This window comes from Danio rerio, chromosome 25, assembly GCF_049306965.1.
Source record: "Danio rerio strain Tuebingen ecotype United States chromosome 25, GRCz12tu, whole genome shotgun sequence".
Lineage (NCBI taxonomy): Eukaryota > Metazoa > Chordata > Actinopteri > Cypriniformes > Danionidae > Danio > Danio rerio.
In genome coordinates this window covers 31,476,056-31,492,500 of record NC_133200.1, presented here as the reverse complement: position 1 = coordinate 31,492,500, position 16,445 = coordinate 31,476,056, and the positions used below count along the sequence as shown (strand labels likewise).

The 16,445-nt window shown below is 36.1% G+C and overlaps 1 protein-coding gene and 1 long non-coding RNA gene across 9 annotated transcripts in view; one reads left to right on the top strand and one right to left on the bottom strand.

Moving 5' to 3' along the window:
* parp6b (poly (ADP-ribose) polymerase family, member 6b) overlaps positions 1–15,731 on the top strand; it is a 57,247-nt gene extending 41,516 nt beyond the window's left edge. For 5 of the 8 annotated variants that reach the window (XM_073943270.1, XM_073943266.1, XM_009298101.4 and 2 more), the window contains 11 exons: positions 1,363–1,488; positions 1,583–1,648; positions 4,601–4,668; positions 4,749–4,797; positions 4,889–5,001; positions 9,361–9,433; positions 10,172–10,241; positions 11,260–11,339; positions 13,168–13,231; positions 13,334–13,418; positions 14,991–15,731. In XM_073943270.1, coding sequence (XP_073799371.1) covers positions 1,363–1,488; positions 1,583–1,648; positions 4,601–4,668; positions 4,749–4,797; positions 4,889–5,001; positions 9,361–9,433; positions 10,172–10,241; positions 11,260–11,339; positions 13,168–13,231; positions 13,334–13,418; positions 14,991–15,087 — 891 coding nt within the window. In that variant the 3' untranslated portion in view covers positions 15,088–15,731. The remainder of the gene's footprint in view (positions 1–1,362; positions 1,489–1,582; positions 1,649–4,600; positions 4,669–4,748; positions 4,798–4,888; positions 5,002–9,360; positions 9,434–10,171; positions 10,242–11,259; positions 11,340–13,167; positions 13,232–13,333; positions 13,419–14,990) is intronic. The other 3 variants (XM_073943267.1, XM_017354270.3, XM_073943271.1) reach the window with 1 other exon arrangement.
* On the bottom strand, positions 13,154–16,007 carry LOC141381006 (uncharacterized). Its single transcript, XR_012400473.1, has 2 exons — positions 13,980–16,007; positions 13,154–13,249 (listed from the first exon to the last, which is right to left on the bottom strand). It is a non-coding gene; the product is annotated as an uncharacterized lncRNA (long non-coding RNA).
* Between the last annotated feature and the right edge of the window lie 438 nt (positions 16,008–16,445).

Genomic DNA, 16,445 nt, shown 5'->3' with positions numbered 1-16,445 from the left:
TTTTTAAAATGGACTTGTACATGTGAACATGGCCTGAAAGTGTCCATCACAAACCTATTACCAAATAAAGTGTGAATCAGTGGCAGAGCCAAACAGGCAGTGATGTCGAAGCTTATAATCTTATTCTGTGGGGGTAGAGTTTAGTGGCTCAATCCACAGCCTTCCGTTTTGGCAGATTGGAGTTTTTCAATAGTAAAATGACCTTTTATCTGTCAAAAGATCAAGGAAACTTTTTCTTTCTTAGTTTATGAGCCCTTTAATCACTTCTGCATCCCAGGGTATTCATTTATTCAAAATGTTGTAAGAACAGAATATTACTGCAATTTAAATTAATTGTTGTATTTTAATAAACCGTAAAATATTTGCCTGTCAGACATTTCACACTGGATCAAAGATCATCATCTTCAGCTTAACCTCACGAAAACGGAAATGCTTGAAGTTTCTGCCAACCCGACTCTAAATCATAACTTGGAGTAACAATTGATGACCAACTAAACTTCTCTGACCACCTTTTTAGAACTGCTCGATCTTGCAGATTCGCACTCTATAACATCAAAAAGGTCCGACCCTTCCTATCTGAATATGCAGCTCAACTCCTTGTTCAAGCTCTTGTTCTCTCCAGACTGAACTATTGCAACTCTCTACTAGCCGGGCTCCCAGCTAACTCTATCAAACCTCTTCAGCTGCTTCAGAATGCAGCAGCAGGAGTGGTCTTTAATGAACCTAAACGAGCACATGTCACTCCGCTGCTCATCCGTTTGCACTGGCTGCCAGTTGCTGCTCGCATCAAATTCAAAGCTCTGATGTTTGCTTACAAAGCGACTTCTGGCTTTGCTCCTTCTTATCTGCTCTCACTTCTGCAGATTTATGTGCCCTCCAGAAACTTGCGTTCTTCCATCCCAAAGAGGGAAGAAATCACTTTCCTGAACTCACTCGCTGTCTTCAAGAAACAACTAAAAACTCAACTATTTAGTCTCCACTTCCCTTCCTAATCTGCAATTGCCTCTCTGGTTCTACGGGTAACTGTATTACAAAAAAAAAAATAAAAATTACTAATGTTTTGCTGCTTACACTTAACATACCTGAAACTTGCCTACAGCACTTATTCTTTGTTGCTCTTATAGTTGTGTAAATTGCTTCCTTGTCCTCATTTGTAAGTCACTTTGGATAAAAGCGTCTGCTAAATGACTAAATGTAAATGATTTATCCCTGTAATTGCAAAGCTCAATTTTAATACTATTTACTCCAGTTTGAAAATTAAGTCCTGGCGGGTATTTTAATTATATTTAATCTTATCCATTCTAAACTTTTTCACCAGTAATTACACAAGATTTTTCTTTTTCATTTTAATTTTTGGTTCAGGTGGTTGATCTGCTGGTGGCAATGTGTCGTGCTGCTCTTGAATCTGCCCGGAAAAGCATCATCTTTGACCCTTACCCCTCAGTCGTTGACCCTCATGACCCAAAGTCTCTGGCCTTCAATCCGAAGGTAGCTTCTTTATCAATTCAATTTTAAATGTTTCAAATTTCATGCTTAGAATTGAATTAATGAATAACCTTCTTTATTTATTTTCCGCTTATAGAAAAGAAGTTATGAGCGTCTACAAAGAGCACTAGACAGCATCACGTCGATTCGAGAAATTACACAAGTGAGTAAAACATAAATTAGGGGGTGTCGGCATGTTTGCCAATCTTGTTCTTTTAGTCGGACTGGCAAGGAGACTTTATAAATGGCTGTGTCTGGTTTCTTCTCGCAACTGCTTGTTTATGCGGTCTACATATTGATTAAAGAGATTCTGATTCTGATATTTGACTGAACATTTTACATAATTTACGTTGACTTTTTTTCGGGCAGAGTGAGAGCGTGAAACAAAGCTAAAAAGCATGTACAGGTCTCGAAATTTACTTTTTTTTTTACTTGGTAGCACTTCAAAAATTGAGGATCACCAACCAAAAATAAATGAGCATCACTGCAAATTGTATAATAACGGATTTATTGTATTCTAAAACAACAAATTAGTACTAACCAAAATCAGAAACAACTATCTAACTAATTCTGTGATGACTAATTTATATTTGTGCAACAACTCTAAAATGACTGTCTAATCATCTTAAAATATTAATGACGATAATGACAATAATACTAACAATGAATTACAGTTCTCATCATCATGCTGCCTTGAATGTGCTTGAGTTATCTGCTATAAAAAGTCCTACTGTTACATTAGGGAAAATACATTTTTGGTTTGCATTGAACAAAAATGAAGCATTGCAGTAAGAAATGTCTATTTTGCACTATTGTTTTATACGCCATTATATGTCAGTTTAATAAATAAATAATATTTCTGCTACAAAACACAAATGTAAGATTTTAATAAATCATTCAATCCAATGCTAAAAGCTTCAAAGCAGTCATCGGTAACTAAATAGAAAAATAATATAAATAAAGAACAGACAAAAGAAAGGAAATCTCACTTCTACCACTCTTTAAATGTTTTGTTTTCGGTTTGTGTCATTTTAAATGCTCTGTCTCGTTATGCTCTCGTTTAGATTTTTCTGTGTTTGTGGAAAACAGCAGGCAAGTCAGCCAACCCAATATAGGAGCGGGCAGAGCTGGATTCTCGCAATGACCGCCTGTGCAATACCGTTCTTCGTCAAGAGCCGCAGTTACACTTTAAACTTTAAGGCGAGCATCTTTGGCGATAATGTATAGTGTTAGATTTTACATTTAGCGGCCATTTGCGCTAAACACGCAGTGAATGCAACGCAACAACATTCGGGCCATTAAACAGTGAGTCTTTCTGCACTCTCTCCGAAAACACTCCGGTTGATCTCAGCCAGCGGGTCAACATTCACCACATAATCGCCTTCATCATCGGCATAATTTGTAACTTTGGGTGGTTTTGCAAACCTGTGTACTTTTCATTGCGTCTTCCTCAAACTTCAGCCATTTACGGTCATAAAAGCTCCATTATCTGACAGCGTAAAGCCTTGTGTGATTGACAGAACCAATATAGCGGTGGGGAAGAGCGATTCATGTTTTTAGAAAAAAATCTTAACAGGTCGCACTACAACCATTATACTGTATGCAGTCGCACAAATGCTCAAATATATATTACAAGGTCGAATGGATTAAATTTCAAGCCCTGGATGTTGTTGTGGAAAAATAATATGATTTGATTAGGCTCTATATAAAAAATAAAATTAACTTGACTTTAAGGGAGGTTGGGGAAAGCTGTTGGGACGCCACGCCCACCAACCACCCCTCCAACATGCTTCAGAAACAATGAAATGACTCTGAAATTTATGTCAATATACCGTTAAAGTAAGTATTATTAGCCCCCCTTTTGGATTTTTTTACTTTTTTAAATATTTCCCAAATGATGTTTAACAAAGCAAGGGAATTTTCTATCTTTTCTGTCCTATTTGTTTTATTTTAGCTAGAATAAAGCCGTTTTTAATTTTTTTAAAACCATTTTAAGGTCAAAATTATTAGCCCTTTACGCTATTTTTATAATTGTCTACAGAACAAACCAATGGTATACAATAAATTTAAATTAACCTAGTTAAGCCTTTAAATGTCACTTTAAGCTGCATAGAAGTGTCTTGAAAAATATCTAGTCAAATATAATTTACCGTCATCATGGCAAAGATAAAATACATCAGTTATTAGAAATAAGTTATTAAAACGATTGTTTAAAAAATGTGTTAAAAATGTAGGTGTAATAATGTAATAATTCTGACTTCAACTGTATGGCATATGTACAGCATATGTATGAAATATTGTGTCATTGCTTTGAAAAATTTTGGGTTTTAATACATATAATGTTTATTATTCTTAAAATGTTACTTTTGTTATAAAGCTAATATTCCCAGTTTAATAGTTTAATTTCTATTAAGATTAACATGTACTGCATTTATGCATCGAATTTCTGAGGAGCTGAGTTACTTTTCAAACAATCATTCATTTTCTTTTCGGCTTAGTCCCTTTAGTAATCTGGGGTCGCCACAGCGGAATGAACCGCCAACTTATCTAGCATATGTTTTACGCAGCGGATGCCCTTTCAGCTGCAACCCTTCAGTGGGAAACATCTGTACACACTCATTCACACACATAGACTACGGACAATTTAGCCTACCCAATTCACCTGTACCACATGTCTTTGGACTGTGGGGGAAACCGGGGCACCTGGAGGAAACCAACGCGAACACAGGGAGAACATGCAAACTTCAAACAGAAACACCAACTGCCTCTGCCGAGTCTCAAACCAGCGACCTTCTTGCTGTGAGGCGACCGTGTTACTTTCGTACTAATGATACAATTATTAATTAGTGTATATATATATATATATATATATTTTTTTTTAAGTAACTTACCCACCACTGGTTTTGTATTAGGTGTAATTATTTTGTGAGAAGTTCAAATGTGCACACAAATATGAAAAACATGGGCAATTATTAGTAAATGAGACCCAATGTCCTTATGAAGAGGTTTGTACTTCTGGAACCAGACGGTTGCACAATATAATCCCATCGTTGTTCATTTATAAACCATAAACACAGTGAAGAGATTGAGTGACACCTAAACTGGTGTTTTACAGGGCCCTTATGTTGAAATAAAGAAACAGATGGACAAATTGGACTCGCTTGCTCATCCTCTACTGCAGTGGTGAGTGAAAACCTGTTTGTCAATGGGATTCTTCGTTTTCCTGTAATCATAATGACCCTTAATCTTGGTTCTCTTCTCAGGATTATATCCAGCAACAGGTCTCATATTGTCAAGCTCCCCACCAGCAGGGTAAGAGGCGTTTGATCACATTATCTCTCAAATAACACTGTGACTAAACCTTCATTGCCTGTGTTTCACTCCTCCATTTTTTTGCCAACAGCAGCTGAAGTTCATGCACACCTCGCATCAGTTTTTGCTCCTCAGCAGTCCTCCTGCCAAAGAGGCTCGCTTCCGCACCGCTAGAAAACTTCACGGCAGCACATTCGCTTTTCAGTGAGTTTCAGATTTGCTTAAAAAAAGTCATTATGTGGGACATCATGTTCACCTTTTATATTTTGGAAATATTTGCAGAATGTTGTTAGTGTCACACCCCCCCTCATAGCAGCCATTTTACTTAGAAATTACAGTCAAATATATATATATATATATATATATATATATATATATATATATATATATATATATATATTAGGGATGTGCAGTGCAGCCGGTATTTGTATTTGTTGAGGGGGGAAAAGTATTTGTATTCGAGTAAAATTCAAAATGGCGCAAAAATATATATTTTTTCTATTACACTTCTAATTTACATTATAGTGAAAGTATTGCTTAATTATACCCATTATATAAATTATAGACATGCAATATTGGTTGTTGTTTTTGAACATGTGACAAGAAATGTAATTAAAAAGAAAATAACATAGAAGCCATTATCTCATCCATGGTTAAACCAACAACTAATAAAATACAATTGTGAATATTATGAACCCCACCACCACCGTTCTTGTTGAAGGACACTGAATAGACAGAATAAAAACAAATAATACTTCAAAAAACTGTTCTTCTTCTGAAAGAACTTCTTTCCAATGGACAGAATTCCAAAAACTAAAATTAACTAAATAAATCTAAATAATACTCTGCCTGGGGGATCTGGCAGAACAAAAGTATTCTATATAATACTAAAAGATACAGCCCTGCTATTGTCATCTGCCAGCCACAAAACAGACACAAAGTTGTTTTTTTTTGTTGTTTTTATGTTTGAAACTGACTTGCTGGGGCAGAATGTGGCTGTGTTGATGGTTTGGTGCTTGTGGAGGATTTAGCAGAACATAGCTGTGCTGATTGAGGGGATTGATGCTTGTGGGGGGTTCACAGACAGTATCAGGAGAGGATGCTTTTAGTGCATGTGATAATACATTACATAGAGGGTTGCGCGGTGGCACAGTGAGTAGCACTGTCGCCTCACAGCAAGAAGGTTGCTGGTTCGAGCCCTGACTGGGTTCTCCCCATGTTGGCGTGGGTTTCCTCCGGGTGCTCCGGTTTCCCCCACAGTCCAAACACATGCAATACAGGTGAATTGGGTAAGCTAAATTGTCCCTATTATATGTGTGTGAAAGAGAGTGTATGGATGTTTCCCAGTGCTGGGTAGCAGCTGGAAGGGCAGCCACTGCGTAAAACATATGCTGGATAAATTGGTGGTTCATTCCACCGTGGCAACCCCAGATTGATAAAGGGACTTAGCCGAAAAGAAATGAATGATTATGCATAGAAGATGTTGACAGATGTTTAATATCTCTGCCTCTGCTGATTTCACTTTGGCACACATTATACAGTATCAGTTTGTTTTATCTGCAGCACCACTGACTGTAAAATGCTTCCACAAAGAACATGAGGTTTTTTTTTTTTTTTTTGACTGGTGGAGGACCAAGAAATGGCTCAGCAGCAGTCTCATTCTTTTTCTATTCGGGTGCCCAAATGTATTTGAGGAGTTTCAAGTTAATAAAAAGTGACGGGAAGCTATGCTAAGGTTAACTAGCCTATAGCATATATCTTGCTGTCTGCAAAAGACAGTAATGTAGACGCACCATATAACTCCCATAAGTGCATACTATTCGACACAACTGCAAAAGCATCGTTTTAACCTTTATAAAAGAACGTTAACGTTACTCTGTCAACAGTCTATTGTCTAAATAACCGCGCTAACAGAGATAACGTTGCGTAAACAGAGCACCCGATTACAAACTTCAAAAATGCAGCGTAATGGAAAATCCCGATCAAACTCCGCTACAAGTTTATAAACTGCATCTGGAACCCAATTAAGGTACAAAAATCTATTTAACAAAAATAGTGATGTAGTGAAGTATTGTTTTCGCTCAGCCGAGCCTTCTCTGTATCTGTGGTGAAGCTTGTGACAGACACCTTTTACCTCCGCCCCGCCCTCCGACTACTGACTGAGCGTGTCTGTCTCTGTCTGTCTCTGTCTGTCTCTCTCTCTCTCTCTCTCTCTCTCTCTCACTCACTCACTCACTCACTCACGCGGGCATGCACTGCGGTCTCATGAGGAAACGCTGCTTTTTGATATAATGTTTTTCTTGCTCCCGAATACAAATAATTTTTCAAGTATTTGTTCGAAATAAGTATTCATAAAAACACGCTATTCGTGCCTTTCCGAATGCCGTATTCGGGTTCGGCTCCACCCTTAATATATATATATATATATATATATATATATATATATATATATATATATATATTTGACTGCAATTTCTAAGTAAAATGGCTGCTATGGGGGGAGTATGACACCAACAACATTCTGTTTCACACTAAAGATACATAAAGATACAGATACATATTATTAGTTATTTTTGTTAAGAAAAGTCATTAAAATTGGGTAAATTAATGGTCAAAACACAAAATAATAAATACCACAAAACAACTGGTGACACTTTTGTTTTGATGGTCCATTTGAGTATTAGTAGGGTGTCTGCTTAATATCTGTTGATACTGCTCCTTTAACAGACATTTACCTGACTATATTAAACTTTGCAAGTATATGTCAACTTACTCTAACCCCAACCTAACAGTCTTATTAGACTATTACTTATAATCGAATGAAAATTTGTCAGCATGTAGATGCAATGTAACTTAAATTCAACAAACGGACCATCAAAATAAAGTGTGACCAGTCAACTTAATACAGTCTTTGATTTGTGATCAGATACGTCTCACCTATCAATCTCCATATGGACAAGTTTTAGCTCTAGCGTGCTCAGTTTGGTTATTTTCTATGGCATTGTACTTGTGATGCTGAGGTTCAAGTCCAGTGAAGCATGGATCCACAAAAGAGCTTAAAGGAATATAAAACTAAGTGGTCGCAGTGCACTTTGCATTTAGGTAAGGGTTTAGTTCAGTGGTTTGTTAGGTGATCTGTACTAGAAACCCTGCTTTCGTCAGAATGTGTACAAGAAGGATTTGTATCTGAAACGCAGAAAAAAAGGTACCCTAAGTAACATTTTAGATTCGCAATGATTTCGACAGCAAAGTGGATTTGTCATCTGAAACGTGCAATAAAATGTATCCAGAGCAAGGTGTTGTACTTATCACAAAAATTCTATTCAATTCAGCTTTATTTGGATAGCGCTTTTACAATGTAGATTGTGTCAAAGCAGCTTCACATAAATGGTCATAGTAACTGGAACAGTGTAGTTCAGTTTTTAGTGTTTAATTTCAGTTCAGTTTAGCTCAGTTCAGAGTGGTTTGAAATCATTACTGAGAGTCCAAACACTGAAGAGCAAATTCATCGATGCGTAGCTTTACCGATCCTGAACCATGCAAGTAAGTGGCAACAGCGGAAAGGGGAAAAAAACTTCACCAATAGGAGAGTGAAGAATAAAAACCTTGAGAGAACCAGACTCAGTTCGGCACGACCATTTTAGTTTCTCCGCTGTAGGCTGACACGTATTTCCATGCGCCTGGGTTCTTTTTTTGTACTACTGTATAATGTACAGTAAATAATATTTCTCTACATATTTTTCAAGGTACTAGTACTCAGCTTAAAGTGACATTTGAAGGCTTAACTAGGTTAATTAGGTTAACTAGGCAGGTCAGGGTAATTAGTCTAGTCATTGTACAACAGTTTTTTAAGAGATGACAGTAAGAGATGAGAGCTTTCTGTGCTATCTGGGGCTGCCTATTGATCATGAATGTATTGTTTTTTACTTCTGCACCATGGAAACACAGCGATTTATTCGACAACTGTTTGATATGTGAAAATAATTCAGTAAAAAGAATGCTAGAACCGTATGAGCACAGGCAAGAGCTTTCATTTGAGCTATAACTAATTACCAGCTCGGGTATCCAAAATGGTGCAATGCTTGCACTTTAAATCTTTAAGTAAAAGTCGATGACGTCACGCAGAGTTTAACTGGTTAAGGGGGCTAATAATATTGAGCTTAAAATATATATTTTTTAATTAAAAACTGCTTTTATTCTAGCCAAAATAAAACAAAAGACTTTCTTCAAAAGAAAAATTAATACTGTGAAAATTTCCTTGCTCTCTCAAACATCATTTGGGAAATATTTAAAAAAGAAAAAAAATTGTCTTCAACCGTATATCATAAAAATAATTTTCTGTTTAGTATTTAAATGTGACTTTAATATAATAAGCGAATCTGTCGCCATAGCTTTTTTGATGGTTGAACTGCTAGGAGAATAAAACCCAGTTCTTTTTAAACACTTTACTGAGTGTGTATAGTTTAATAAATTGATAATGTAAAGTGTAAGAAAGGGAGGGATAAGAATCCCTTGCATGAGTTGTGTAAATCTTTATGACTGATCTCTACTTGTCTTTTTCAGCGGTTCTCATATTGAAAACTGGCACTCTATTCTACGAAATGGACTTGTAAATGCCTCTTACACGAAACTGCAGGTAACACAGTTACTCCTAGTAGTGACTAGCTGGGTTTCCATCCTACAGTGAAGCCAATCTTTTCATATTCCTGAAATAAATCATAAATGTAGACTGTGGTATTGGTGACTACGTAACCAACAATAAACAAGGCAAGCATAATGGAGTTATGTGGGTGTAATATTCGTTATGTCAGAATTTATTCAGCAAATTTGTTACCAACCAAAATCACTTCAAGTGTACAAAATAAAAAGTGAATTACAGATATTTGGGTCACACTTTACAATAAGGTTCATTAGTTAATGTTAATTAATGCATTTACTAACATGAACAAATAATGAACAATACATTTACTACTGTATTTGTTCATGTTAGTTAACGTTAGTTAATGAAAATTCAGTAGTTCATTGTTAGTTTGTTAACTCATGGTGCATTAATTAATGTTAACAAGCATGAACTTGGATGTTAACAATTCATTATTAAATGTTCAATTATGATTAATAAATGCTGTACATGTGTTGTTCATGATTCGTCCATGTTAGTAAATGCATTAACTAATGAACCTTATTGTAAAGTGTTACCAAAATTTGAATATAAATTTGCCTTTTTTCTTTTTTGGCACATTAAATGCTTTAAAAAGTGCATTGATGCAGTGTGATGGAAACCCAGCTAATGAAAAATTCTAGTGTGCTCCTACAGATTTTTCATTGAGTATGTCAGGCTTTGGCCAATGTTTCTTCCTTTTCTCTTTGCCTCAAGCTGCATGGGGCGGCCTATGGGAAGGGCATCTACCTCAGCCCCATCTCCAGCATCTCATTTGGATACTCAGGTTTCTAATCAAGTGTCTAATTTCAAAAATGTAATGCATCTAGAATTTTTTTAGACAGAGGAATTTTGGACATAACTGGACATCTTTGGAGCAAATACTACGACTATACTATGGTTTTCCAGATTTTCACAGCATTTTAAATTGTGGTGCAGAAGAAAATTCATTCATTAATTTTCCTTGGGGTTAGTCCCTTTATTCTTCAGCAGAACTAACCGCCAACTTACACAGCAGATACCCTTCCAGCTGCAACCCAGTACTGGGAAACCAGAAGAAATATAAAATGTATTTGTTTAGTGTTGTGTTTATTTTTGACAATAATTTATTATTGACTATGTTAATACTGCAATAATTTTCAGGTTTCTAGAAATATTATTGGTCTTATGATATTATAAATCAAAATATTTTGGAGCCTAAGTTTTGTCTGACAAGTTTTTAAAGGAGTCTGGTCAAGAAGATACAACTCAGTTATTTAGAAAATGTATATCTTTTTTATTTTCTACAAATGGGACAGAGATGGAGAGATGATTAAAAATGTATTATTATTATTATGATTCAATTTGTAATTGTAATGTGTATTGTGGTTTTCTCGCACGTTATAAATTTACCTTGTAAATACATAAAAAAATATTAAAACAATCTAAAGACTAAATAGAAAGCTAGAGATTTAAATCTAATGATTAAATTACTATTTTAATTACAATTAATAAATTGATTTTTTTTAATTGTTCAATATATATATATATACATATTTCATAAATGAAAATATTTTTTATAAATAAAACATAATTTATATTTGGAATGAAGCATGTTTTAAATCCCATTTTATTTAAATAATATGCTAATCAGTGTGTGCAATGGTATATATAAAAGTATCCCTGCCATATTACTTTTTAAATAAAAGTTGTCTGAATATGTTTTTTTAATGAATTCTAATGAAAATTATTTGTTCAAATAACATATTATATATTATAATATTACTGTTCTCTGTAGACATTAATCTGGATGTCTCTGTCTGCAGGAATGGGAAAGGGACAGCACCACATGCCTACTAAAGAGGAATTAGTGCAGCACTACAACCGGGTCAACACTGTCTTACAGGTATTAACTCTATCTTAACTATCTATTGAGACTACACTGATATGGATTACAGGTCAAAATCTGTAGAGAATTGGTCTAGGTGAGTCAAACGGAATTGTTAAAATAAAAAGGGGAGAACCATATGAGAGATTTATTTGTTCACATTTGTGATTTTACCTGGATTTGCCTGTTTGATATAGACAGATAGCACTGAGTAAAATTAAAGATACCCTAATACAGGGGTGGCCAACCCTGTTCCTGGAGAGCCACTTTCCTGCAGATTTCAGTTGCTACCCATATCAAACACACCTGAACCAATTAATTAGGACCTGAACACCACGTGATAATTACAGGCAGGTGTGTTTGATATGGGTAGCAACTGAAATCTGCAGGAAGGTAGCTCTCCAGGAACAGGGTTGGCCACCCCTGCCCTAATAGAAGATTATTCCAGTAGAAGTATATATTTCTACTACAGTAAGTAGAAATATCTTAGACTCACTTTGAACTAATCATTTAAACCAGTGAGTTGTTTATCCGAGACCATTTGAATCAGTGACTTGTTAACTTGCCAACAGATGTCAGTTCAGTTCACAAATTTACAATAGTACAATGTAAAACAGGCCCGTAGCCAGTCTGATGAAAGGGGTGGTCCTTTTTTCTCAACAACTGGACCTTTATACAGTTATTTGCCTCATTTTCTATTTAAATACTGCATTTTAGTGACAGCACTATTTTTGCTGGATCAGTTTGTCTGGCGGTCATCATAACCACATTTTTGATGTAACAAAAACATTTCCAAAAGATTTAGAATAAAGAAATATGAAAAAAGGCATTTATACATATTATTTTTAAAATACAGATTCATCAGATCATATATCATTAGGGAAAAATGAAATTAAAAACTGCCTAATAAAGCTAAGTAGCTTATTGTCATTTATTAGGCATATAAGCTATCTATCCAGCACATTCAACTTTGCTTAGTCAGAATTTAGCCACTTGAAAAATAAAAAATGTAAACATAATAATAATAATCATCATCATTTTCATATTCATTCATTCATTTTCTTGTCAGCTTAGTCCCTTTATTAATCCGGGGTCGCCACAGCGGAATGAACCGCCAACTTATCCAGCAAGTTTTTACGCAGCAGATGCCCTTCCAGCCACAACCTATCTCTGGGAAACATCCACACACCCACTCATACACTGCGGACAATTTAGCCGAGAACATGCAAACTCCACACAGAAACGCCAACTGAGCCGAGGCTCGAACCAGCGACCTTCTTCCTGTGAGGCGACAGCACTACCTACTGCGCCACAGCTTCGCCCATTTCCATCATCATCATAATAATAATAATAGTGTAGAGCGTCCTGATTTTTCTAGCCTCTATTGTAAATAGTACATTTGAAAATTCATGGATCATCATCAACATTAGCCTAATTATAATTGAATAAGTTTTTATGCTTCAAAATTTAATTGTGGTGCTTTACACCTTTTTTCTTTCAAGTATAAGGTCTAAGATTTAGAATAAAAGTTTTCGCTACTTAACAACAAAACAGCAGGTCAGTAGTGAATGATGTCACTTAAATCCGGATAGGTATAAATAAAATAGGGATAGGGATAAATAAAATAGGACAAATTAACTCATGTATGAGACAAATTCTGTTACAGGCCTGTAAAATGTAGTAAAGTTAAAGTTAAATTTTGCTGAAATAAGTATACTCTCTCTGATATTTATTATATGCAAATAAGTACAACACTGAAGCAAAAAAAAAAGTTTGTCCACCACAGGGAGATGCTTACCTTCTGTTTCATTGTGTCCATGCTAAACGTGTTCTTTTTCTTTTGTAGTGTCGACCCGTACAGTCAAGGTTTCTTCAGAGTCGCAATCTGAACTGTGTTGCTCTGTGTGAAGGTACGGGGTTAAAAATACCTGAAAAATACATACAAATGAATTTAGAAATTAGTCTTTGTTTTGTTTGATTAAAGATAAGTCATTTTGTATTTCTTTCAACAGTAATAACATCCAAAGATCTACAGAAACATGGAAACATTTGGGTCTGCCCGATTTCTGATCATGTCTGTACACGCTTCTTTTTTGTGTGAGTAGATTTATGCTTTAGCATTCCTGCTTACAAGAGACTTTTTGTTAACACGAACTTTACATTTTTTGGGTGGTTATGACAATATTAAGGTTTTTTTTTAGTGTTTTAAAATTTTGAATGATCGTTAATAAACAGAATTTAAAAAACAAAGGTTATGGGTGCGTCTCAATCAGTATTCAGGGCACTGATCAGAGAGTTTGGTATTTTAAGTGCCATCTCAATCTCAATTTATTTCCAGCGCACTGAAATGTTCGCTCCCTGAAAAGTCCCACAATACATTGTGAAAATCAGGTTTTATCTATGCTATGCTCCCTTAACAGATGTTCAAAAGCATGAAATTTAAATCTTAAATTTGAACCTAATGATTAAGTGAAGTTTATTTATAAACTAATTTCGAGAGGATCACGTGCTTATGATTTATCACGGCCAGTCTCGCATTTGCTAATCACTAATCTTCCAATCATATGAGCCCTAAGCCACTATAAATAGCCTCAGTTTTCAGTTCACTTTATCTTCGTTTGGAAGAAACCCCCCTCCTCCCCTATTCTCCTCCTTTACCTGTGATTGGGCGGCACGGCGGTCCAGTGGTTAGCACTGCGAGCCACACAGCAAGAACACTGCCGGCCCTAGTTCCATAGGACCAGTGGGTGTTTCTGTGGGGAGTTTGTATGTCCTTCCCGTGTCCGCGTGGGTTTTCCCCGGGTTCTCCGGTTTCCTCCCACCATCCAAAGACATTCAACATACATAACAATCAAGCTTGTCTAATCCCTTACGTTCCCTTAGCTACAGCAGCAGGGGAGTTCTGAGATCCACCGAGCTCGGGCTCCCTTCTTGCTCTGCCAACGGGAGGAAGCCCCGGGCTCGAGGAGCCCTTGAGCTCGGGGCTCTCTCCCGGGACAGCATGCCAAATAAGCTTTGTAAATCATCAGCTAAGTGTGAACTCTCGAAACATAATAATAGAGAGACATTTTTTCTAAGAAGAATCTGTTACTTATTTATATTTAACATCAACGAACATCATTCGATTGGTTAAAACAATCTAGCAAACATGATTTTTAACCACACTGAACTGAGCTAAACTGAAGTGAACTTAACCACTAAAAACTGAACTACTCTGTTCCAATTACTATGACCATTTATGTGAAGCTGCTTTGACACAATCTACATTGTAAAAGTGCTATACAAATAAAGCTGATTTATGATGGTTGAAATTGTGCCATTATTTGCAACAATCAATATCGCTTTGATACTTTAAAAAAATAATCAACGAAATATATTAGTTGCCGTTTGATAATAAAGTCCACTTTTTACTATTTAAGTTCTCATGTCGCACTTAGTGTCAATGTGTAATGAAACAACTCATCACTGTCCAAACAGTGCCCGAATTTATGTACATACTGATCCATGCTGCCTGAGAAGCACCCTATGTATCCACAATAAATGTTAAATAAATACTTGAGAACCTTCTCATAATGTTAGTTAGCAAAATTTTAAGGAATGTTTTCAGTTAGCTATCTTATCATTGAATATTTTGCATCTTTTGATCCTCAGTCGTCTTTTTTTTTCCAGGTACGAGGACGGTCAAGTAGGAGATGCTAACATCAACACACAGGACGTTCGCATACAGAAGGAGATCTTGCGGGTGATTGGGGGACAATCAACCTGACTGACCCATTTCACCACTGTGAAACTTTACAAGGGAACATTTGAACTTGAGAACAGGAAGATTTACCTCAAACTAGGTGTTTTGATTACAGAAACCTCCAGTCAATTTCATCTTTACATGGTACTAAGGGAAACCCCTTTTGTAAGTTTTTGATAAACATTTTATTGATCTGTTGCTCATTGAGAGTCTATGTTTATGTCATGTGCGCTGCTTTATTTTTGACGTCATGAAGGAAGCGCTGTGATGAATTAATTGGAGAGGTGGAAAACAAAGATGTAATTTCCATTTTGCCCACTTGGTGTCTCTATTGCCTAAGAGAAGCATAAACTAATTTGGGAATGAAATAGGAAAGGCTTCTTAGTCTATAAACCTGCCATTTTGAAGTGTTTACATATGCTGTTTAATGGAAAATTCAACATGTTTGATGTATGTAGCCTATATTAGTGTAATGCAGCCTTTCGATCACATTGCGTTTATTTCCATGAATGTTGTGACACTAGTTTACTTGTTATGGATTCTAAACCTCTTAACATGAAATGTTAACAAGTTTGGTGCTGTGCACTAGAAGGCATCGTGTTCTCATTTACTCTTCTGAGAGCTTCAAGCGGAGAAGACTGCCAATAAACTACACGACACGTTTCAGACGAGCGTTGGTGTGATTTTGTCGATAGACGTTAAACTAACGCGAGGGATGGTTTCATATGACACATATTTGTATGTGGACACCTTTTCAATAAATTTAGAGCATGTTACGAATGAGTTCTTTTGTAAATGAAGAGCAAACGAATGTAAACGACTTCAAATAGGTACCTGCTTTCTGAAGACACCTCACCGTCAACGCTGCTTTACGCTATATAGGACCATTAAAATTGGGCGTTTCATTCAGCTGTGACGACCCCTACTAGCAAATGAGTAATTAGGCTTCATCAGCTTTAACCATTAGCAAGGCCTGCGTTTCAATAGTTAAAATATTTTTTGGCACATGTTATTTTTGCATTTGATTTAGCATCCCACACATATAGACTCGCCGGCCACTTTATTAGGTACACCTGTCCAACTTCTCGTTAACACAAAATTCTAATCAGCCAATCACATGGCAGCAACTCAATGCATTTAGGCATGTAGACGTGGTCAAGACTGCTGCAGAATAAACCGAGCATCAGAATGGGAAAGAAAGGTGATTGACTTTGAACACGGCATGTTTGTTGGTGCCAGATGGGCTGGTCTGAGTATTTCAGAAACTGCTGATCTACTGGGATTTTCATGCACTTCCATCTCTAGAGTTTACAGAGAATCATCCGAAAAATCAAATATCAAGTGAGTGGCAGTTCTGTGGGCACAAATGCCTTGCAAAAGGT